This window comes from Mastigoproctus giganteus, chromosome 13, assembly GCF_048544385.1.
Source record: "Mastigoproctus giganteus isolate SK-2022 chromosome 13, ASM4854438v1, whole genome shotgun sequence".
In the NCBI taxonomy this organism is placed as follows: domain Eukaryota; kingdom Metazoa; phylum Arthropoda; class Arachnida; order Uropygi; family Thelyphonidae; genus Mastigoproctus; species Mastigoproctus giganteus.
In genome coordinates, this window is record NC_143587.1 from 76,008,738 (window position 1) to 76,033,573 (window position 24,836).

General features: G+C 38.7%; 1 protein-coding gene across 1 annotated transcript; it reads left to right on the plus strand.

The window, feature by feature from the left end:
* Positions 1–1,529: 1,529 nt before the first annotated feature.
* LOC150076187 (uncharacterized) lies at positions 1,530–9,098 on the plus strand. The gene is made up of 4 exons (XM_090387281.1): positions 1,530–1,666; positions 2,313–2,377; positions 5,281–5,352; positions 8,931–9,098. Exons 1-4 carry the CDS (start codon positions 1,558–1,560, stop codon positions 9,096–9,098), a joined length of 414 nt encoding a protein of 137 aa, XP_090243407.1. The 5' UTR covers positions 1,530–1,557.
* Positions 9,099–24,836: the final 15,738 nt, after the last annotated feature.

Consider the following 24,836-nt stretch of genomic DNA (forward strand, 5'->3'; position numbering starts at 1 on the left):
GACCTTCTTCCATTACTGGAAATCCTATCCATAGTCATGCCGATGATAGCATATTGTAATCCACTTTCCACTTAAGAAACCTTGCCCTGCTCAAACAGCTTCAACCTCTCGAAAATCTGCTAGCAATTCCTTAAATGCCGATCTTCAGGTAATTCTCCAGTAGGGCAAAGACAACTTAGTTGATTTCAATCCTTCTAAAACTCAGTCTTGTCTTATATCTCGCAAAATGGATTCGTCTGCTCCTATGCTTATCGTTTGGTGACAATCCGATTTCTAGGCAAGATGATATATCTGTTTTGGGGTTTACCCCGACTTTTAATCTCTCTCTCTCTTGGCATAAGCGCATTACAAATATTGCTTCCTCTGCATCTAAAAACTTGTTTTTTCTCTTTCGCTCTCAGCGTTACTTTTCTTACAAACAGCTGCTCACTCTGTACATATCGCAAATCCGCCCTGCAATGGAATATTGTTCCCACATCTGGGGTGGTGCCCCCAAAACCTCTCTCAGGTTGCTTGATTCCATCCAGAAGAGGGCAGTTAGGTTAATTAATGATTCATCTCTAACAGAGTCTCTCCAGTCGCTGTCTCATAGACGTACTGTTTCTGATGCATGCCTGTTCTACAGATATTTCCATGGGCACTGTTCTTCTGAATTGGCTTCTATAATTCCCGCACTCTCTTTCAAAATAGTCCGAACACGTGCCGCCACCAGCCAACATCCATTTATTGTCCAACTTCAAACTCACAGAACCAAATTTTCATCTTCCTCGAATAAACGAGGAATTTGAAAATTTGGTTCTGTAAAAGAGGTATTAGAACCTGTAGTACTAAGTACTATAGGTTCTAATACCTCTCATGTTTGGGGTTCTCATAAAAAATAAAAAAAAATCGTTTTACAGATATGCTGTTGTAGTAGGATTTGGCACATAAAAATCCCTCGCGTCATTGACCGGACTCGAACTCAAGTTCTTTTATGCCCGTGTCGATATTTCGACATTTGGGCTTTGTCTTTCTTTTTGGTATATCGGGCATGTAAAACCTGTTTGCAATTGTCTGGATATTTTCCGGATTTTACCGACGAGGTAAACAAGAATAGACCAGTCGAAGAGGACTTCACGAGGATATCGTGAAGGAGTCTTCGAAAGTACAGCTGGGTTGGTAAACAAGAATCGGCGTGCTGTGACCAGACCGTTAACCAATCGTAACCGATTTAATGATCGACAGTCTCTCTCTCTGTCTCTCAGTGTTGCTTTCTCTATCTCTCGCTATTGGTATGACAGTTGTGTGTGTGTGTGTGGGTAGAAGAACAATGTGCATATGAGGAGTAAGCACGCATATTCCAGCTGATCAAAGAGACCATCATAAGAACTTTTTCCTGTTGAAAAGATTTTCAAGTACGTGTAGCTGTTGATGTGACCACATGTTATTCAGGTAATTCTATGAGACGAAAGTAACTGAAGAAATGCAAACAATCTCTTGAGTATATATTGCATCTTGCATCAACAGCGCGATATTTTCACTTGTTTTTGATTTATTAGCAGCCAAACCCACGAAGAAATGAAAATACCACTTGTCATAGCGAGTATTCTGCTAACCATCGTGATAGCAGTGAAAGGACAGGAGGAGAAGAAGGAGACTTGTGTTAAGATTCGAGATATGCTCTGCGGTAAGTAATCTTCCAACTATCTCCTAATTCAATTTCTAATGAATATTTAGCTGTCATTAATTGACCAGTATTAGTTTTCAGAGCTGCGTCTTTATTAACGAATATAAATCAAAAATGATCATGTTGAGATTAATTTATTAAGTAGAATGTCCCGTACCTTTATTGAATACAATTTTCCTTAAAAAATGGTGTCTGTGATGATGAAACAGCACTTAAATCACGTTACCTACCACAATGTACCCGAAGTTCGCATATGTACAATGAAAATCAAGAGTACTGACTTTGATCTGTGTGAATATTGCTCTTTTTTCATTCTCCAATGAAAGGTTATTCAAAATTGTTTCATTTTTATGTACATATCCTTCAAAATATATAACAAAGAACCAAAGTTATTCAAAAAACTTCTGCTAAAGTACTCAAGGCGGTATTATATCAAATTACCTTAGCGATTAGATGCAATAACTGTCAAACAATAATGAATAACATATTACTGTGAATATAACTATTAATACAACTATTAAGATAGATGAATATATCTGTTGTAAATAAATATGGGTCCACTGTTATATTTTCACATAGTATCAATTCTATAATTAAAACCTTTGTCATCACTAATATCTTGTTCAATATTTCGCTTGTTTTTAAGGTCCTGGAGCGGAAAAATTAGCAGCCGCCACTTCTGAATGTGTAAAGGGAGAATTTGAAACGGAGGTAAACGAATTATATAAATTATTTGAAATATCTGACTTCTCAGTATATTTATTTAGCTATAAAAACATGGATTTATTGGCATATATACAAACACATTTTATTATAACCCAATGGAATTTAGATGAAGGAGATCTGTTTATGATTCTCCACAAGAGAATGAATGCATGGGCAGGAGAAATGGGCCAGTGAGCGTCATTTTGAATAGCAATGAACTATCAGAGATGCAATCATTGGTGACTAGATTAGTGTCCTGGAGACAACCTCATTTAGGACTGAAATAAGCCATTACACACATTTTGAAAAATATACAAAAAGATTACACGAATTGGTCTAGTGATTAATCCAAGGACAAATTTAATACGTCGATTTGTCTTTTATTGTCAATGATGGAGACGCAGCGCTAGATTCGACGTAACCTGTGAATATTCCGCAAATGGAAGGGGCAGTGTTTGTAGTTTATAAACTTCCACAAACTTCAAAACTTGACTGCACGAAGTCACTTCATTGTGGTTGGTAGTGCAGATGCTCAAATATTGTCACCATAATAGTCTTGATGTATTTAAATAAAAGATAAAAGTTGACTCCTCGGTCTCTTGGTGAGCTAAGGTCTGTGCTGGTGGAAGAATGAGGCTTGTTGCCACAGAATCTTATAGACAGCCTTATATCGAGCATGGTTCACCACTGTCAGGTCTGTTAAGCCGATGGAGAGGATTATACTGATGTCATGTGCTTTGCACGCACTATTGAAGAAATGGAAACTTCACTGCTATGCTACTCGGAAGGACAACACAAAATGATTAATGGACAAAACTTTCTGCTTTGCTTAATGACCAAGTTTGTAACTTAGTCATCTTTCATTTAATCCAAGGAATCCGTTGTCATTCAACACTCTGAAATCTTCTAGAGTGGTCGCTAACTCAATGCGTTAGGGTGACCGTTGTGAAAATTTTCAGGTTGTTGGCATAAATAGTGAAATTCAATGCGAAAATTTCAAGGGCCTTCGAATTCTATTGGTATGAAGTCTCCATAAATAAGAACAGACTCGGTGGTCGCGTTATTGTTTGTACTTAAAATCTGCGTAAATTTAAAATTTATTAATTTTTATCTTAAAACGTTAAAACAATTTCATTTTATTCATTATAAATAAATAAATAAATCTTTATTGTGAAGTAGAGTTACAGCACAATATCCCATCACGGCGACGAGCGCCAGGGGTTCACATCTAGATAAGATAAGTACGGCGTACAAATACAAAAAGGCTACAAAATACAGCGAACATACAAAAAGACTACAAAATACCGATCGCAAATGCAACAGAAATACAAATACAGCATAAAAACACAGAGCTAGACACAAATACAGAAATAAATACATAAGAAATACAAATAAATAAATATCAAGGTTCAAGGGCTTTGATAAAGTTGTGTCTGTCCTTCTTGTTCCTTATTATGCTGTCGATGTCGGCGTCCACACGGTTGAGTACGGGGAGCATCTGCTTGGGAAGAAATCTGTCAGTGAGTACAAGCCTGTTGTGGTGAGCCACGAGTGCTGGTACCGACCTTAGGCTTGGCTGTGGAATCCTCCAAGAGCAAGCGTTCCAAATATTTGGAGATGATATCTGGCCTGTGATGAGTTTGGCTGTGAAGACCAGCCTCTTTTCCACGATCAGGAACTTCAACCTCGGGATGTCGAGTGCTTGTGCCATCATGGTGGTTGTGGTAGCGGGAGGTAGCCGAAGCTTGTTATTGGCCCATTTCAGTAGCCAGTACTCAGCGGTGTACACCCGCTTGAGGTTTGTGGGTGCAGCAGAGGCCCATATTTCTGCACCATACAGAATGGCGGGGTAGACGGTGGAGGTGATGAATCTTTTAACAGTGACAGGATGTCGGACATGTAGCAGCTGCTGCTTTGAGATCCACCGTAGCCGAGAAAATCTGGTACTGATTTTGTCAATCTGGTTGACAAAGGACATCTTTTGGTCAAACAGAACGCCAAGGTCTTTGTGTGAGGGTACGTTTGGTATTCGTACCCCTGCGAGTGAAACGTTGAGTACTGTCGGCATGGATTTAAGGGAGAATATAACCTGAGCAGACTTCAGTGGGTTGATTTTTAGATTGAAGTTTGCCAGGTACAATTCTAGATCCTTAAGTTGGGAATTGATCCTGTTGCTGAGCTGGACGGGGTTGTCACCAGGGTTAATTTGATTCAGTAGTTTGAGGTCATCGGCATAGCATAGGAGACCATTCGTTGAGGCAATAATAGGCACGATGATAGCTGTGAACAGGACACCGGATAGGATATCCGGTGTCCTGTATACGGCTACAACTTATGTATACGGCTACAACTGTGATAACAGCGCATAATGCACTGAATTTAATGAATAATTAAAAAATATAAACAAAATAAAAAACGGCAAGGTTTCTTCTTTTTTTTTGTTTTAAAAATAAAATTTACAGAAAATTCGGATATTTGAAAAATTCAGTCAGAAAACCGAAGAATTCTGAAGCTGAATTTGTCTTTAAATAAATGAAGCAATTCTTCTTAGCAATCTTAGTGTGGTTTCCACAATTTGCATATCAATGAGATCTTGAAAGCTCATTTCCAGCTCTGTTCCTAATGGTAATTAAATATATGAAGGTTAAAAGAGTTAGCAGTGATAATAATGATCTGCAAGAGTTCCAAGTGGCCAATGAGCTCGCTTATGACGTTGTTGTACGTTATTGCAAAGCTGCACTTTGTAACAACAAATCGACTATTAAACATTTTTCTTTTTTTGTTGGGGGGGAGGAACTCTTATTGAAATAACTTTGTAGGATTATGGCTTTATTTATTTATCGCATGCAGTTTACATTTTAGTTCTATAGAGTGATTATTCTATTAAAGAAATGTTTTTGTTGCAATAGCTAATTCCAATGTGGAATAGTTGCGGATTTTCCGGTGCAACCATGAAAGATATAACTGAAGAATACTGTAAGGTAAGTACTAAGTATGTTTTACTGTATGTTATCGTGCTTAGATAAAGATTATGTAAAATAATTGTGAAAGAACATTAGAAAAATCGAAGTGTTGTGGACGTTCATACGAATTGCCAAAAATATCATATTTGAATTTCATTTAAATTTTGTCGTGTGAGGCATGCATACTCTGCGTTGTATAGAGAGAGTAAGGGGGAAGATGGAAGACTAGGGGTGGAAAGACAGAAGTATGAGGTCAATAGGGAAGGCGACCCCAGTTGTCAGTGCGGCATGCCCATGCCGCAACAGAAGGTGTAGTTGGGGGTAGCGGGAGAGGAGACCAGGAGATTGTCGCCTCCCCCCCGCCGGAGTTTGAGAGGAAAAGTGAGCCACTGCAAGGATGTAGACCCAGATTGCCAATAAGGCATGTCTGCAGCATGACAGCTGTATGTTCTTCTGGTAGGCCTTCCTGAGTCAATGTCCCGTCCATGTTGCTCATATATTTGTGGGCTTCCATCGTTTGGTGTCTTCCTTGGTTGGCTTTGTAGTGGTGGTCGTTAGTTCCATTTTGTTGTCCGGTTTTGTATAGGTTTAGTCAAGGGTATCATCCTTAGTAGTCCCTATCAGTGGTGTTTTCTCCGCATTTGCGTTGCTGCTTCGTGTATTTCCTCCATCGTGTATGGCGATTCTAGCTGTCCCGTCGTGTAGGTCTTGTTGGCTTGGGCGATTTCCTGCTGTTAATCAATAAGGGTCTCCGGTGGGTCTCTTATTATAGTGTTCAAAATGTTTGCCACTGAGTCATCCCACACTGCGGTAAGTGTTCGTTGTGGCGTCATTGTTGCGGTATTGTTTCCCCCCTAGGAAGTTTGTTTGTCGTGATTTTGTAGACTACTCCCCAGGGGTCGTCATTTCCTTTCACTGAGACCAGTTGTTCCCAGGAGGCACTCTTGCTCTTTTTTATTCTCTCTATATACGTGTTCCTTATTTCTCTGTACTGTTGCCATAAGTATGTTATTTCCGCAAGCGGCCATGAGGTCCGGGCTCTCTGGTATTCCTTTCTCTTTGCCTGTACCAGTTTTCTTAGGCGCTGTAGTTCGTGAGTACCCAGGGCTTGGCCCCGCTTGTAGGCGTTTTCCTTTTTATGGCTGTCTCGGCTGCCTCAGTTATCATTTTTTGTCTTTCATCGGGGTCCTCGGTCAAGTAACGTCCCCCCTGTCCAGTTTGCTCCCCTCTGTCGTGTTGGGCTTTCCTAATCAGCTGCTCCCAGAAGAGTTCCCAACTTGCTTTGGATATTTCGAATCGGTGTTGCATTTTTCTTTCTATTACGGTTCTTGTGGTGGTCCTCCGGACGTTATAAGTGATGGTGCGGTGGTCCGATGTGGTTCAGGGGTTTTGCATGGTCCTGTCAATGGCATAGGTGTCGATGTTCCTCGAAGTCACTGGTAGTCAGTGGTCAATGGTAGTCTCTCAAAGTGTATTACAGTAGGTTGAGAGGCAAAAGTTTTGGTTTTTTACTGTAAGTATTGAGTTGGCCAGGAACTCTTCTAGTTTTTTCCCATTTCTAGCGCCTCTTCGCTCTAGGAGTGGCGCTGTGCCAGATCGGGGATCGGCAGTTTACGTCTGCGCCTAGCATGATTCCCTGTCCTGCTAGGGTGGTTTGGAGTGTTTACAAGTATGCGGTGACAAAGCCAATATCGATACGAAGTCGGCAGTACAGTGAGACTAAAACTATAAAACCAAACTATTATATTTAGGCCAACCGAATAATTAAATTCATCTGCCATGCTGTGTCTTATGTCTGTTAATTGCACGTGTTCTATGGTCGATTTGGAGTGAAAAAATCCCATTAAAGTTCCTCGGGTCATCGACGGGATTCGAACCCGGTCCTTTTCCACCCGGTGTAGGGAGGACGGTGACGGTACCACTGTGCTATCCGTGCAGACAGTACAGTGAAACTCAGAGGATATTGAGGGGATATTCTCGTGTTGAGGCGGATCCCAGGGTTTCCCCTATCAGCCGCCGTTGTACATCTTGTGTAGAAGCTTGCGCCAAAACCGGCCATTTTTATGTAGTGTGTTGGATGTGTAAGTGTAGTGATATGGTGTGTTGTTATGTTTTCCACCGGTACCTGGCTCTTAGCAGATGGGAATTAGCAACATCTGGTCACCACGTCCCACCCCCATTCCCGCCACGTGGAGGCCGCCAGGATCTACTATCACCTGCTGGACTAGCCCAGGGCAAAATACCCGAGAGAGCCCAAATTAGGATGAAATGAAAAGGCTATAGAAGGAGAGGTTTGGGAGATGGAGAAGTAGGATAGAATAGAAGAGAGGAGGATCAAACAGAGGAACCGTCCAATAGTTAAGAAGGTAGAAGAAATAAAGCAAGACTAAAGGAAAGAGAGGTGGAGAAGTGGACTGACTCTCATGATATGGGAAATAATCCCATGGAGAATCCCATCCCAGAAGCTAGGATCAGAAAGATTTCTTGAGATATAATTATGTCTAATCTCTTGTAGACATTGCTCCAGCCACTTCCTGGGAGAAACAAGTTATTTATTTATTTTGTTTTATTTATTTATTATAATTTATTATTATTTTTTTATCCCAATCACGCTATATACAGGTTCCACGTCTTCAGAAGAACACCAAGAATTTGCACTATGTACAGGAACACGTTCAATGTCCAGCAAGGTATATTTGATTACAATGCGTATCCAATCATCATCAACAACTGCAAAAATTATCACAAATTAGCAAGTCTAAGCTCCTCTCTTCTTTTAAAAGCAAGTGAGGCAAAGGTGTTCAGTGCTCTAAATGCTGCTTGAGATCGGATAAGTGCAGGTTTATTTCCCATTGTGAAGGTATCTGAAACAAGCTGCAGTTCACGCCTGTAGTTCTGATAATATTGACCATCGAAAATAATGTGGTCAATACTCTCTTCCTGTCCACAGAGACAAAGCGGGGTAGGAGACAATCCTAATTTGAATAATTTGCTGTTAATAATCCCGTGGCCGTGAGTGAAAATGTACCATGCAATCTAGGTGCAGACTACAAAGATTCTCTCTTCCTGAACTCCTTCACCGATGGTAAAAGCTCACCGATGGCACCAAGTTCCAAAGCTGACCAGTCTCTTTGTCATTTATCTACATAAATGGAACGAAGCCTTCTCTTCTCAGATGTTGAAGAAGAATAGAGGTCAAGTTGCACATAATCCAAAGTAACAGGTATTGATTTCTTCAGGTGATACGTCATATGTTTGTATTGTATTTCATAGTGTAGAGGTAATTTTCCCAATAACACTTGCAAAGCCATAGTAGAAGTGGTTCTGCACGTCCGTGACATCATCAAGAAGGCAGCACGCTCTGCCTGCAGAGGCTGTTTCATAATTGCAGACTTGTTGGCCCTATGTTCCCACGCTCCTTACCACGAGTAAAACCAAATTGATCCGTAGATGATAATGCTTTATTGGTGTGAATAAATAATAGTCGGTTAGCAATCACTTAGGCAATCTGTCTGTATGAAGTCGGGTCCTCAAGTTTCTTCGGATGTTTTTCTTCGGAAGGTGTATCTTAAGATTTTCAATTTTTCAGGCTTTAGGAAAAATTAAACAGCTTGAGAATAAAAGGAGAAACAACTTTCCAGGCTCTTTTGAGGACGTCCACTTCAAGGCCATCAAAACCTGGACATTCCTCAGAGCGCACTGAATTTATTGCATTATCTACCTTTTCAAATGTGAAAGGAGGCTCTTCAGACTGTCCAATATAAGTCGAAATTTTTAGTTTTAATTTTCACCTGTGGGAGCTCACACATTCTATCGTCCTGGTGTATGATTACATCAAGAATTCTATTAATAGTAGACGTACACGAAAGGGTGTCCTGATTGTCTGCAGTTTTAACCGAAGCAAGCACCTCTCCAGGGGGGATCTTGTTACTCAGTAACTTGCATACTAGTTTCCAGGAATCTGCATTTCCCTGGGAACTCGCCATACTTTCCCGTGAAGCCTTTTCTGTTATATATCTCTTGGTGATATTACCGTCGAGCTTGCTTATATCTATTTTGTAACGCCAGTATTTCCAGGGATGAACGGGTTCTATCTGTTTTTGCTCTCTGAAATTCACGTCGTGTTCGCCTAGTTAGCGACTTTAGGTTCGATAAAACTGGGGACCACCAGGTCACATGATAAGGTTTCCTCTACCTAAAACTCATCGATTTGTCACACGCCTGTAGTATATCGTCCTGAATGAAATTTACCTGGTTGTCAACAGAAATAATTTCCATGACATTCAGCTCGTCCGATGAAACAGACTCCTTGAGGGAACTCTGAAACATTTGCTATTTGGCCGATTGTGTATGATACCTACGGTTATCAGTTGTATGCGATTGAGTTCTAGAGATGTCAGCACCCAAACAGAAAGTGATTACATTATGGTCACTAGTGGACCAGCTTGTGTGTAATTTACAATCACTGATCTTAGAGGAAATGGACGAGGTAACAAGAGACACATCTATGCGGGAATGTCTTTGAGGGTTACACAAGTCGGGGGATGTCCAGAAGTCTTTAGAATTCTTAAACGTTGCGAAAGAATAAGGTCCTCCAGCAACATTCCTTTTTGATTTGTCTGTGGGCTATTCCACAAGGTCGACTCTGCATTAGCATCTATCAAAATGAGGACCTGTTTATCCGAAAGGGATCGTAATGTTGCAACCAGATGATCTACGAAAGGTTGAATGGAACCCCGATACTGTGAGCACTGGCAATAAAGAGAGACCAGATAAATCTGGCCAAACCAACCCTCCAATCAATCACACACAGCATGCGTGGAACACAGACCCCAGACTAGGAATCTTTATAACCGTCAGGGTTGGATCTGTAATTACGATTGAAGCTCAGATCCATCGTCGAGCATTTCCGCCAGTCCCTACTGTGATAGGATTGCACTGTATAATCCGATAACGAATAGGTAGACCCTTATTTTAAAGAAATAATTAAAGTAAATAATACAAAAATCAAATATAAAGAATACGGGCGGCCACACTTCCAGTCCTTGCTCAACATACATCCAAGATGACCCTTTATTGATCGTAATTTTCGTTCGTACTTCTTTCTTACTGATCACCATGAATTATTTTATTTCTTTGATGTTTAACTTCAAACCAAAATTCTGCTCTTATTTAACATATTGCAGATGATTTCTGGCGGTTAAACACTGCCCTTTCTCTGGAGAAGACAATCCGATCTTGTGCAGCGCCTGATTCTTTCCATCTCTTATGCAGATTTTGTTTTTCTTGGAAAGTTTTGTTCAGTGCAGGTGTCCACCAAGCTCTTGAACGGGGAGTGATGCAGACAGTCTTTGTCGCTCCGTAGTTGGCAATGGTCCGGATCCACCTGGTCATGAGGTCCACAGCCAACTGGAGATCGCAATTGTAATGTGGTCAATACTCTCTTCCTGTCCACAGAGACAAAGCGGGGTAGGAGACAATCCTAATTAGAATAATTTGCTGTTAATAATCCTGTGGCCGATGAGTAAAAATGTAGCATGCAATCCAGGTGCAAACTACAAAGATTCTCTCTTCCTGAACTCCTTCACCGATGGTAAAAACTCTCTGACCACGACACCAAGTTCCGAAGCTGACTAGTCTCTTTGTCATTTATCTACATAAATGGAACGAAGCCTTCTCTTCTCAGATGTTGAAGAAGCATATAGGTCAAGTTGCACATAATCCAAAGTTTTTTTAGAAAATAGGAAGGAGTGAAAAAATTAAACATTTATTGGATTAGTTGAAAGTCTTGTGGGAGGCGTTCCAAACCTCTGAGGAAAAATTATTCAGAAAGAGTTCTCTGGTTTTGAGAGGTGAGACGTGAAAAAAGAGTGAGAAAAAAGAAACAAAAGAGAATGGTGTAGAGAACGTGGAGAGTTAGGTTTTTTGATGGGAAGTGCGGACGAGTAGGGGACATGGGTTCTAAAGAAAAGTAAAAGTGGAGTTGGCCATCAGTCGGTTGATCGACGTGTCTAGCTACGAAATCTCATGCTGTATTTCTGAAGTTGATCGTGTAGGAAGCTGTATGCCTAGGTCCGACCCCGTCGAGAAATCTACGTGGAAGGAGTGTGAATTTCTTAACTAGTCGAAAAGCCCCAGAAGAAGAGCTAGACCGCCAGAAAGATTCAAAGCGGATGTGAGAAATCTGTCTGTCACGGAGGGAAAAATCAGAGTTGAAGTAGAAACCCAACAGGAAGAGTGGAAAGCAATTCGGTGTAGCGTCCAATTTCGGAACGTAACTGTGTTCCAGTTTTATTGACATCCGAAATCATAGACTTATAATTTAAACTCTGTGGGAAATTGTTTGATAGTTTCTTTCAAAGGAATTCTCTTTGATGGGTAAGAAAAAAGGGCCGACCGGGCTAGCTGAGTGGGTAAAGTACCTACCCGGCAACCCAAAGGTCGCGGGTTCGATTCTCGCCTCGGGCTTGGATTAAAGTACTGCAAAAACCTTGGGAGGTGCAATATGGCCACAGAAGCCGATGCGCCAACAACTACCAAATCAAAAAAAAAAAAAAAAAAAGAGGAAAGGAAGGGTTGTGTCAACCAACAAAAATGATATATAAAGAAATATTTGAGAAAAGCTGATGACATGGGTGAGATGGTAAGTTTTTCTTGTATCATAGTTCCTATATATGTAAAGAATTCAATTTGGAATTTGTATAAATATATATGTAAATATATTTTTTAATGAGACATTAAAATTTTGTTATTTATGAAAATTTGGTGTGGTCTTTTATGCTCTGCTGTCTCACCGCTTTACACGCATCCTAGAATTTAGAATTTTCGGAAAATTGCATTCACAGTTGCAATTTGTGTCCGTCGGTGACTTCAGTAGAGTGGGAGTCAACAACATTTATTTTAAATAAATAATTAAAGTAAATAATACAAAAATTAAAATATAAAGAATACGGGCGACCACACTTCCAGTCCTTGCTCAACATACATCCAAGATGACCCTTTATCGATCGTAATTTTTGTTCGTACTTCTTTCTTACTGATCACCATGAATTTTGTTTCCTTGATGTTTAACTTCAAACCAAAATTCTGCTCTTATTTAACTACATTCTGACATATTTCTTCACTGTTTTCTTGCTCGTTCCTTCCAAACGTTTTCTTTTTTTGGTCTCTGTCAGGAATCTCAGGCCATCCTGGCAGAGACCAGCAGGAGTATAATGGACAGCCTGGCTCACATCCCAGCGGTAGTGGCGGGCAACGTAGGGTCCTACTTGGGGGCCCCTGCAGCCAAGTAGCTAGACAAAACAACAAAACATAACACTACTCTGACACAAACCAGACATTACGCTTTTTCTGGCTTTTATTCAGGTTCTGTACTTCTCAACAAAGTACCGTGGCGCTGATGTGGGAAGCCACTGGGGGCTACTTCCACAAAACACTATGCCACTATGCCTACGGAGATAAACAGCAATCATAATGCCATTACAGAGGATCTACAGAAGCTCCCTACAGAAGGTCTAACATCATTTGATGTTAGACCTTCTGTAGGGAGCACGGACTTTCAGCTGCACGCCTTGAGAAGATATTCAATGGAGAAAAGTAAGTGGAACAAGTTTAAAATTATCTTGAATTATTTTTGGTCCGGCAGCTGCATCTTCTCTAAATTCGTTAACCGCTCTCGGGTATTTGAACTAGGTACAATCCCATTTATACCTTGCCACGGTTCATCCTACCAAATGAAAGTAATCCAGATGTCCATTCGTCCCTTGGGGGATTCCAGAAACTTTCTGCATTGTGGTTTCAAATTATTTTCAACAAAGATTTTCTTTGTTGAAAATTTTCAAAGGCTAGCAAAGATTTTCAACGGAAAATCTTTGGAAAATATTCTTCGAAATTTTCGATGCGCCATTTTTTTGGTACTGGAAGGCCGAATCTAGTCGATGATGCCATGAATTTAATGGGTCTTTTTCATAATGTGGCCGAATTAGCCGGTTAAATGGTGAAAGACTGCAAGCCCATACAGCATCAGACAAAACCGAAAAAAACCACACTTTCAACTCTAATAATTTGTCTAGTTCTTCCTGAATTAACACCCACACACGCCTTTTTTGATTGTTCTTTATGATATGTGTACATGTATATGTTTAATGCTAGGTGTATTGAATGCATTCAGTTAAAATATTCAAGCTAAATATGCTTTCTTACAGGAAGAAGATGTAGAGAAACTGAAGAGTTGTTTTGTAAGTGTATTCAATTTTTATACTTTAGATATGATATTTATTGACTATGAGTGTTGATGTACCGTAATCCAATTATGGATCACTATTTAGGATGTTAAACTAGCCACTTTTTGATAATTACAAAGAGTTAGTCCTATTGGTTGAATGTATCTAAAACGTTTACTGATATATGCGTTAGTAATAGGCAGAGAATATTTAAATTGGTTAATTATTTGTTCCATATAAATTGTTATCCATTATTAAATTTTGAAATTTTAAAATCGAGATATTCTTTGGAGACGATGGACTTATTACCCAATTTAAATTTAAACATATCATTCAGTAAATGATTTAAATGTCGATTTTTAAAGTTGTAGGTAATACTTAATTTTAACAATGCTTTTAGCTTACTATTCTTAAAACAAAAAACAATGTCATCAATTTGATTAACATTTATGATTGTACTGTCTCATGATTTTAAGAGTTCTGAAAAGTTACCCAAATTATCAGCCGTATTTTAACTCGTGTGTAATTAGGTGTTAGCCTTTTTTTATTGGGAAAATTTTATAAATATATTGTAGTATATTGTTGGTAAAACACTGTCCATTGAATTTATTATTAAGTCCACAAGGATACAGGGATATATGTCATATCATCTTAAGGTATTATAATCCCAATCTTTTAAAAGTATTGTTTTCTATGGCTGGTATTGTCGTATCGGTCTCCAGCTTCGTTATTTCATAGTGTGCTCGCATGATGTACGTATTCATTTCGATGCTCCACTTCATGCGTTGGCGTTTTCTTTTTCCCTGGGTGGTACATAGGGTAGTTGTTGTTATGACTGGTGTTACTGTTGGTCGAGAAACTCTCTGACTATCCTATAGGCGTTCAGGATTGCGACTTTCTGGAGTTCATTGTAGGTGTTCGCTGGGAGACCTAATGCTGCTAGGCTGCTATGTAGAGTCTTTGACACCATACCTGTGGTTGACACGATGATGGGGATGATCGTTATTTGTTGCATATGTCACATCTCATTGATCTCCTGTGTTAGGTTAGTGTACTTCCTCATTTTTTCCCTATGGGTCTTCTGCAGGTTGCAAGTGGATGCTGCTAGGCTGTTATGTAGGGTGTTTGACACCATACCTGTGGTTGACACGACGATCGGGATGGTCGTAACGTGGGTCTTCTGCAGGTTGCGAGTGTTGGGTGCCACTATGTCAATCAGATAGGTAACCTTTTCCTTCTTGTCCACAAGGGTTATGCCGGTCTGTTATGCGGGATTGTCCTATCCGTTATTATGGCGGAGTCCCAGTAGAGCTTGTGAGTTGGGGTCTCTTGTACTAACTGGGATTCATACTTGTAGTATGGTAAACTTTCTTCGATCAACTGGTATTTCCTTGTTAGCTTCTGATGTATTATCCTGGCTACCTGGTCGTGTCTATCAGTGTACTCAATCTAGGTGTTCACCTTGCATCCCGCGGTGATGTGTTGGATTGTTTCTAAGGCCAGGTGGTATCGTTGACATGTGTCATTGGACACTCCGGGCTCCTTGGCGATGCATTTTCTTTAGTTTCTGGTGTTGATTACCTGGTCTTGGATGGCGAGCATGAATCCTTCAGTCTTGGGGAAGAGCGTCCCACTCGTGAGCAATTTTATTGGAAGCAGTTTTATCTATGTGATCTTGATAGAGATAATTGTAATGTCTGCCATGAAGTGTCTTCTATGTCCATCTTTCTAGCTTCGTTTGTGCCTCCTTGTTGGGAGGGAACTCCTCGCTTATGTTGAGTGGGGTATACCAATTGTCTATCTTCCTTATGGCCTGGTGGAGTGCTGCTGTGTGTTTCTGAAAGTAATCCTTCAGGTTAGCAATCACTGTTTTCTGTTGCTCAATAAGGTCTATCAGGCCATTTCCTCCTTATAATAATAATAATAATAATAATAATAATAATAATAATAATAATAATAATAATAATAATAATAATAATAGCTATTATTATAAATACCAATACCAGTTGACCAAAGAAAGTGTACCATACTACAAGTACGAACCCCAAGCAGTACTAGAGACTCGAACCCACAAGCTGTACTGGGACCGCGCCATAATAACGGATAAGACCATCCCGCACAAGAGACCGGGCATAACCCTTGTGGACAAGATGGAAAAGGCTACCTACCTGATTGACATAGCGGTACCCAACACTAGCAATGTCCAGAAAACCCATGAGGAAAAACTTAGGAAGTACACGAACCTGAGACATGAGATCAAGGAGATGTGGCATATGCAAGAAGTATCAACCATCCCAATCATCGTGTCAACCACCGGTATGGTTCCAAAGACTCTACATAGCAGCCTAGCAGCAATAGGTCTCCCAGCGAACACCTACATGGAACATCAGAAAGTCGCAATCCTGAACACATGTAGGACAGTCAGAGATTTCCTCGATCAACAGTAACACCAGACACTACAACCACCCTGTGTACTTGGTAGCAGTACCCGTCACGGAGTGGAATCCTCCAATCAGGGAGAAATAATATAAGAGCAACAAAAATAATAATTATTATTATTAAGTTTATTAAGCTTGATTTCACCCCATGTACAGCTGGTTGGCTAGAACGGTATACATAGAATTATAAGTGAAAATACATACATTAAAAGGATTGTAGATAATGTTTGATAATGCACTTTCCTGGAGTTGGCATAATATAGGTATATATATTTATAAGAGGGAGAAAACATGTTTGATCATGTATACACAGGAGAATTAATTAAGTTTGCAATCTCTTAAAAAGACAGCCAAAGTGTTGAAATACAGATAATTTTATACCTATGTAGAAGGCATATGATGGACTGGTAGATGGAGTGACTTGATCGTGTTTGTCGAGATTCACTGGAGGTCAGTACTTCGATGCAATTCTTCCAGGATATTCTTCCTGCATTTTTTGTCATACACTAGTTTTTGGGGTCAATTTGCATTAGGAAGACAAGGCCAGTAAGAGTCAACCTATAATGTTGTTTATGTTGCTCTCGTGGATGAACACGTGAAGCTAAGGTGATTTCTTGCGTGTTGGGGGAATCGATCCGATTAGTTAATTGTAAGAGTGATGAGGTTCTTTTCCAGAAATTTGATTTTCCATGGTGACATGTTCTTTTTTGCATGTAGAAAAGATCTATATATGGTGAATGGGTTTCCACGAATCCTGTTGAACCATCTCAACCACCTTATTCAATTGCCAGGAATTTATTTAAATTGCTTGATGACGCTAAGGACGATAACTCAGACGCGTATAAAGCGATGGATATGAGACACCTTTCAATATATTTGCATATGAGGTACGTATAATTCGGCAACCAAAAAGCTTCTGTCGGATTGCCCAGAAGGCGGCATATGTTTTATTTTTTGTATATAGGAAATGGTCTTGGAAAGTAAGGTTTTCGTCCCTGGTGAGACCAAGATCCGTGTGGGATGAAACCTTTGTGACTTTATTGCGAATTATTACAGCTTGAATATCATTTCCCCCCGCTTCTTGGTGACAGATATTTGGTAGGACTTTTTCTGATTTAGGTTGAGCCTTTCCGTATCTGTCATCATAGATGAAGAACAACTTGAAGTCATCAGCGTAAGAGCTGAAGTTTGAAAACTTCGCTGAAATTGGTTGTAAGATTTTTCACTGGTAAATAGCATAACTTTTTTATCACTTCTAATCCCACATGTAATTTATAGATGGTTCTCAGTTTCTATTTTATTTGTTTCACTGCTGTCTGTCGGGCGAGCTGTTATTCTGCTATTTTGCTGCTAAATTTGAATATAGTTTGCCACTAAATTTAATATAACTTTTTAGAACTCGGTATAGCTAGTAGGATTGTAATTAAAGCAATATTTTATGAAATAAAAGGCAATTTTTATGTTCATAAAACAGAAAAAAATTTAAAACATTATTGAAATTAATATACACAAAATTCTATTCATTTCAGGTCGCAAGCATCAATAAATTCCGCAGCTGGGTAAGCATTTTTTTTAGTTTATGTTTTGTGATAACAAAAGAAATAATAATAAAAAGGATTATGACAGAAACTAAACGATTTAAAGTTTTCATGGAGAGAACATTTCACAAATATCAGCATTTTTATTAGCAACAATATTACGTTTCCATGTATTGAAAAGTGAAATTCAAGACAGATATATAAAGTAATTCTTGAACAAATGCAAATTTTAAAATAGTTCTCCTATTCATATTAGTAATATACAGAAACATTTGAACCTTAAAAGAACGAAATTAAATAGAACGGATACATATTAACGTTTCAATGGCCACCACAGTTTTTTTTAAAACAGAATTAAAAGACTCTATGTTCAAGACTCGATGATTAAAAGACTCGAGTTAGATTGCTTAGTGCGCTTTGCAAAGTTGAATTTAAAAAGGATACCATGTTGTTGTTGTAGTAGGGGTTTTAGAAGCATCAGCGACGAAGGCGATATTGCTCCGTGTATCTGTAACTTCCGTGTGTTCTTTGGCCGGTTTTTGTTTCCTGGACAAAAAAGCCTAGTTTCCGGGAGAAAAAGCCATGCTACCTTCGGCTGAGACCGACTAACTCAGCCGCGTTGTGAAAAAGGGCCATAAGATCCTCACGCCATCGACAGGACTCAAACTCAGATCTTTTCCACCCGGTGTGGGGAGACGGCAATTTTTCCAACTGTGCTACCCACTAGGGCAGGATATCATGCATAGGACATCAAAAAATATTACTACGCTGCTAGACAAAATTAACATAACAAAATGATTTTCATTAATATTTATTGTGAAGAGAGTCGCTGAAGGTGAATATTTGATATAATAGGCATCTTGGCAAGCAAATACAGTGTATCTAATAGAAATCGATGTACTGCTTTGCAGAGCAGCACATTATGCAAATTGTTCATGCCAATAAAAACATGGGCTGCGACCACCCACATCATTGCAAGTCATCGTTGTTTAGATGATTCTTTGAGATGGCATGAACTTGGGCGACTTGAAGCCGAGCAGTCGCAGGCAGAGGTGGCACGTTGGCTTAATTTGTGACACAGTGTCATATTGGCACTATGGAAGCAATTTTCAGAAGACAGGAACCATTACAAGAAGAGCTAACCAACGTCTCCAGGGGGATACGCCAACTATAACAGACTGCTACCTGGCTCTAACAGCGAGATGGAATCCTATTATGTCCTCTCATCAATTGTCTCTTGAGGTTGCTGGGGTGACAGGTAAAAATATTTGCAACCAGGCTTGGTTAAGAAGGCTCAATTCAAGTGCAATGTACGCAAGGAAGCCAGTGGTTTGTATTCATTAACCCAAGTCACCCCACAGCTCTTCTAAACTGGTGCCATGATCATGTGTCTTGGAGCCCTGATGCGTCTCATTTTAACCCACAAACAAATGCTAGACGTTATTTTATCTGGAGACAACCAGGAATGCAGTACCAACCCTCCAACATCAGAGAAAGGGACACTTACGGTGGAGGCTGTTTCACGTGGGGGCAGAATCAATGGCCGTACCCTTCTTCATGCTTTTGGTAGAGTTGCCGTAACTGCGATAGAGTTACCGAGAACAGATTCTCGAACCTTATTTGTAATGTTTTTAGGATGCAGTTGGCCTAGATTTTCTTTTCATATACGGCAACCCGACTGCGCACAGAGCTCAGGTTGTTGAGGAATATCTTGAAACTGAAAATATCAAAAAACTGCCGTGGCCACACGATCAGCAGACTTAAATCTGCTCTAACATGTACTGTGCGTCTCAATTCACCCAAGAGCCAATTCCTCCGTCATTTGGTGAGCTAAGGTCTACAGTGATAGAAGAATGGGATTTGTTGCCACAGAACCTTATAGACTAACCGGGTTGATAGACTCACAGAATCACCGGGTAGAAAAGATCTGAGTTCGAATCCTTTCCATGATGCGAGGAACATTATGGACCTTTTTCGCAACTTGTCGGAGTTAGCCGGTCTCAGCGGATAGCAGCACGGTTTTTCTCCAAATTGAGTGTTTTCCGTCCAGCTAACAGCGAATCGACCACAAAACACTTGCAATTTACAGACATTATACACGGCGCAATAAAGTTGCTGATGCGTCTAGCACCCTACAACAAAGAATTGTAAAAAAAAAAAAAACAACCATGATCGTTGGCCCTTAAAAGCCTATCCCATGGCCTTTTATTATTGTTTATTTTTTTGTTCCAGCTAGTACTTAAAAGAAATCCACCAAGATTGCATTCCATTGCTAATGTATTTGCCAAAAAGTCCCTTCTTCTATTAAATGCCAAAAGTGATCCAATTTATTTAGCATTCTACAGTAAAAAAAACCAAAAAGCGTTAACCCAGCAACGCTTTTCCTCTCTATTTTGCTGTCAAAAAACTATCGTTAAATTCATATTTTAAATTTAGTATTTTACATTTTATTATTTAGAATTCTGCTAAGCTGTTTATTAAAGACAAAGATGAGATACATTTTAAACATATGCAGCACGCAGCCGAAATGGATTTTCCCCTTCTGTTCCAATACAGATTAAACTGTTTATTTTTACTCTTTAGAATTCACTTATTATTCCTTTCTGAATTGACGTTTATTATGTAACATTATGGAGTTTTTACCAATAAATTTGCAATCGGTTTATTTTAAGTAGCTTGCTTTCGTGAAGTTCTTGTTAATTAAATAGAAACTTTCGTTAATTTTATGTTCCATGTTTCCTGGAATGTTTTGTAATTCGTTTCAAGCATATAATTTTAATATTCATATATAATGTCTTAAGGCTCGTGTATCTAATTCTAGGGTAGGGAGAAGCAAAAGAAAGCAATTGACTTATGGGTAAGTATTTTTTACATTAAATCAATGTAAAAATTTTCTACAATATTTTCAGAATTTCGGGGAGTAATAAAATAATATTTACTGGAAAACTTGTTTTTCGTCCAGGCAAATAAAGAACTCTATGAAAGAACACAAGCAATTTGTAGACATAATATAAACGGTGCAGTATGGACTAAGTCGCTGATGCGCAAAAAAATATACATAATTTTGTTCAGAGTGTTATACATTTAAAAAGTTATTTCATTGCAATAATATGTGATTTTTAATTTTATCTTTCGTAGAGCACCATCAGACAGAAGTCCAAAGAAGCGTGACCGTCATTAAATTTGGATAATTATAATTATGTAAGCAATAAAAGCAATTAATTGGCAATAAAAAGATAAAAACTGTATATGAGTATATCTTGATATTATGATAGCTTCAATTTCTACGCCTTTTTTTTTTAGTTTGTTTTTTAACCATCGCTGATTGTAAATTCTTGTTATATCCCGGCCGTGTTTCACAAGATGGAAAACAAAAATAATGTTATATTTTGAGGTATGCACATGGAATCAAACACGCTGCGTGTATAACTATATATTCGATACTTATAAATAGCTACTAATTCTAAAAAAAATAATGTTAAATAATGTTAAATTAATGATAAATATACAGAAGACTTCCAGAAATAATTTGTCTATATATACATAGAAAAATTATTTTATTAATCACAAATATAGACAATTTATCGATAATATTTTCCGATGCAAGTATTATCGAACAAAGTGCGAATATTCAGTAGACGTCTTGAATACATTTTGTAGGAGGTGGCTCATCTGTTCTCATCTTGTTTTAAAAAATCTAGATTTTAAATTTTGTTCAGAGTGTTATAACATTTAAGTGGAGAATTATTTCTCAGTGTTCTATTTTGATATAGTTTTACTTCGATGTGTTTGCGCTCCAATATAAGCAATGCCCTCCACACGCGAGCTGGAAAAGGCCCGGGTCCGAATCCCGTCAATGACATGAGCAAATTTCATCATCTTGTTTCACAATGTGGCTGTTGTACCTAAAACCGTACAACAATTTTGATTTTTATTTAATGGCTAATTGTAAGGTGTGATATCGTATTGGATTCTTCATTAGGAGTTTATAAGAATTAGCAAGTTATAAATGTGTTTTCGATCATATTGTGATAATTTTATAGTTGTGATCAAATGCTGTTGCCTAGATATTAGGTTAACTAGAAACAGCAAGCATAATATGTATCAAAATAATATGTCTCGTGGTGGAAATTGTCGTTGGTGATTCACCATTGAGCAACGCTCAATGGTGAATCACCAATTTGAAACGAATCCCTGGGGATTTGCGAAAGTGTTCCAGGGAGTTCGCAATAAAAATTCTATAATGGCATCTGCTTAGATTTACATAGGTATATTATTGTAAACTACAAAATAATAAACAATAAATTAAATAAAAAGTAAAAATTGCCAAAGAAAGAAACTACATCTCCCACAATTCCTTATAATTAGTTTACTATCTTGCAGTATATCATGTTAAATAAATATTTTTTCCATAGTATTTTTTTTCATTCTTAAGGATCATTGTTATATATATATTTATTTATATGAGTAATAAGAAAAGAAAGTTAATAATTATAACGACTGTAACTAATATTTATGGGTCAATGCAGTTGCAGAGCAATCATACAGTACAACCATAATGTGTATAAAATATTGAAGATACTAATAGAAAAGGTAAATCAATCAAATAATACCATTCAGGAATTTAAGAAAACGCAAAGGATTTAAAAAAAAAAAAAAATTATTGCTTTTCACCCACAATCGAGATGACTTCAACTGAGGCCAACAACCCAGACCGACGGCAAAAAACAACAAGAAGTTCTCTGTTTCTGTAATGATTAATAAATGCTAAGTAATTTAAATCTAAACCAAATATAGTAATTAAAAATGGTTAAGAAAATTTTTTAGCAATTTTAGAATCAAAAGTAAGAAAATATAAGTAAATTATAAATAAATTATAAATGTAAGCATATATTAATCATCGTTGACCCGACAGAGAACGTAATTTAATGATTAAATAAGATTAAATATAAAATATATGATACATATCTACCGTATCCAGGACATAACGTAGTAACAATAATAGCCGTCAAGATCAAAATAATATGTGGTGCCCCCTATGTGATGGATATAGTAATAATAAATAAAAAAATAATTAATTAACCATTCAAATTTAAGTTAACGCAAAGAGAAACATGCAGATAGTAAGAAGACGAAAAAAAAAAAAAAAAGATCAGGACTCCGTCTATCGCAGGTCGAATTATGCTTGGTGTGGGTTTCAATGATGGCGGATTTTGCAGGATTAACTTGCAGGACAAATCTCATGAGGTACTGTTTTATTTCTGATAAAGTCTTGTTGATGGTTGCTGTTGTGTCTATTGCTTCACGGTTGATTTTATTTTTGTTAAGAGCTTCAAGTCATCCGCATATGATGACATATCTGGTCCGTTGTGTACTAGCGGGTTAATTATTATCATTAGTAGAGGCATATGACGCAAGAAAGCAAGCTTTTGCAGCATCAGCCAAAAAAAAAAAAAAAACCACTTCCACTTCACCCCTCCGTTCGTTCGAAATACCTGTCCAGCTGAGCCTTAAATTTATTTAGACTATCAACTTTTACAACAAGGGATGGAAATCTATTCCACCAACCAACTACCCGCTGGCTAAAGGCAAATTTCCGCACTTCTATCCTACATCTGTCTTTCCTCAATTTGAATTTATGCCCTCTCAGGTGATTATTCTGAGCAAGAGGAAGAATTCCATTGGCATTGAGCATGCTCAAACCATTCAAGGCTTTGTACACCTCTATCAGATCACCTCGCCGGTGCCTAGTCTCCAGAAACTGTAATTTGCAAAACTTTAGCCTTTATGGCTGTGAAAAGAATTCCAGACAGGATCCCCCCCCCCCTTGTGGCACGCCTGCTTGTATTTGCCTAGTATACGTCTGCTTTCCCACCCATGGGCATTTTGATGGTTCTATTCTGAAGAAGAGATGTCAGAAACTTCAATACTTGGCCTGTGATATGATAGAAATTTTGAAGGAGCTCAAGCAAAGCAGGGATGTTGACACTATCGAATGCTGCTTGTAGATCCAGGTATGTGATAGCAATTTCTTCTTTCTCCTCAAACGATCCAAGGATGGCATTGGTGGTCATAAGCAGATTGCTAATTGTTGATCTGTCCTGCAACGCATAATGAATTTGATGTGGCTTCTGAGGGAGGATGTGTGTTGTAAGCATTTTCAGTACTGTTTTCTCAAGTACCTTCAGTAAACACGAGGAGCGAGAGATGGGTCTAAAGTGCTTGACGTCAGTTGGCTGGGAGATCTTTGGGAGTGGCCTGACGGAATACACATTCCATGCTGGAGAGAAAAATTCTCCTTTTAATATGTTATTAAAAATTGTTAAGAGGGGATAAATTAGATATGGATTCAAATATTTTATTATAAACTGTGGAACTTCGTCAACCCCTGCAGTACCAGTTGCAGGCAATTGATTAATTGCAGATATAAGGTCGTGTCTTGTGATTAAGATGGTTGCAAGTGCATCTCTGGGCACATGCAACCATCTTAAGCATCAAGCAGAGGAATATCACTGGACTCATGGTTACCTCTCTGAAATCGTGCAATAAAGTCCATCCAGACATCAGGATCGAGCTGTGAGCAGAGATCACAATGTTTCTGTGGGTATAATGGGTACCCTTACATAGTGTGACTTCAACGTGGTGTTTTATGGCTTGAGACTTGAGTCGATTGAAGCTTGCTCGTACTTTAGAGTAAGCAATTCGGTCTGGGATTTGTCCTGTTCTTTCCATTGTTTGTAGAGTTTCTGTTTAACCTTAAAGCTGTTGCTGAGCTCAGGGGTCCACCATTCTTTCGTGCGTTCCGAGATCCTTATTTTCTTTGAGGCTGCAAATTTGGAAATTGTGACGAGCCAGCTAGTTAACAGATCCAAGGCAAGTTGGCTATCACCCTGCTGAAGTGCATTCCAAGGAATTGCAGTGGCTGCTTCAAGGCATTTACTACATTAATCAACTAGTGTTGATTAATTTCGGGCTGGTTATTATTTTTATGTAGACCCTAGTCGAGACATTGTAGTTTGGAGTCGGAAAAGACACGTTAATGAAAATTGGCATATGATCAGATTGAAAGGCAGTTTCTGCTATTGAATCAAGTTTACAGTCGCTTGATGATAGCACAAGATCAAGATAGTTGTCACCCCTTGTCGGGAGCTGATTGATTAGATAGATTCCTAATGGATGAAATCTATTTAGCATTGTTGCCTGAAGATGCACAACTTGAGTGGATAAGTTGAAGTCTCCACAGATTATGTGCCTTGCCGACGGACGAAGCCCATGAATGAGCCAATTAGTTATCTCGTCGATGG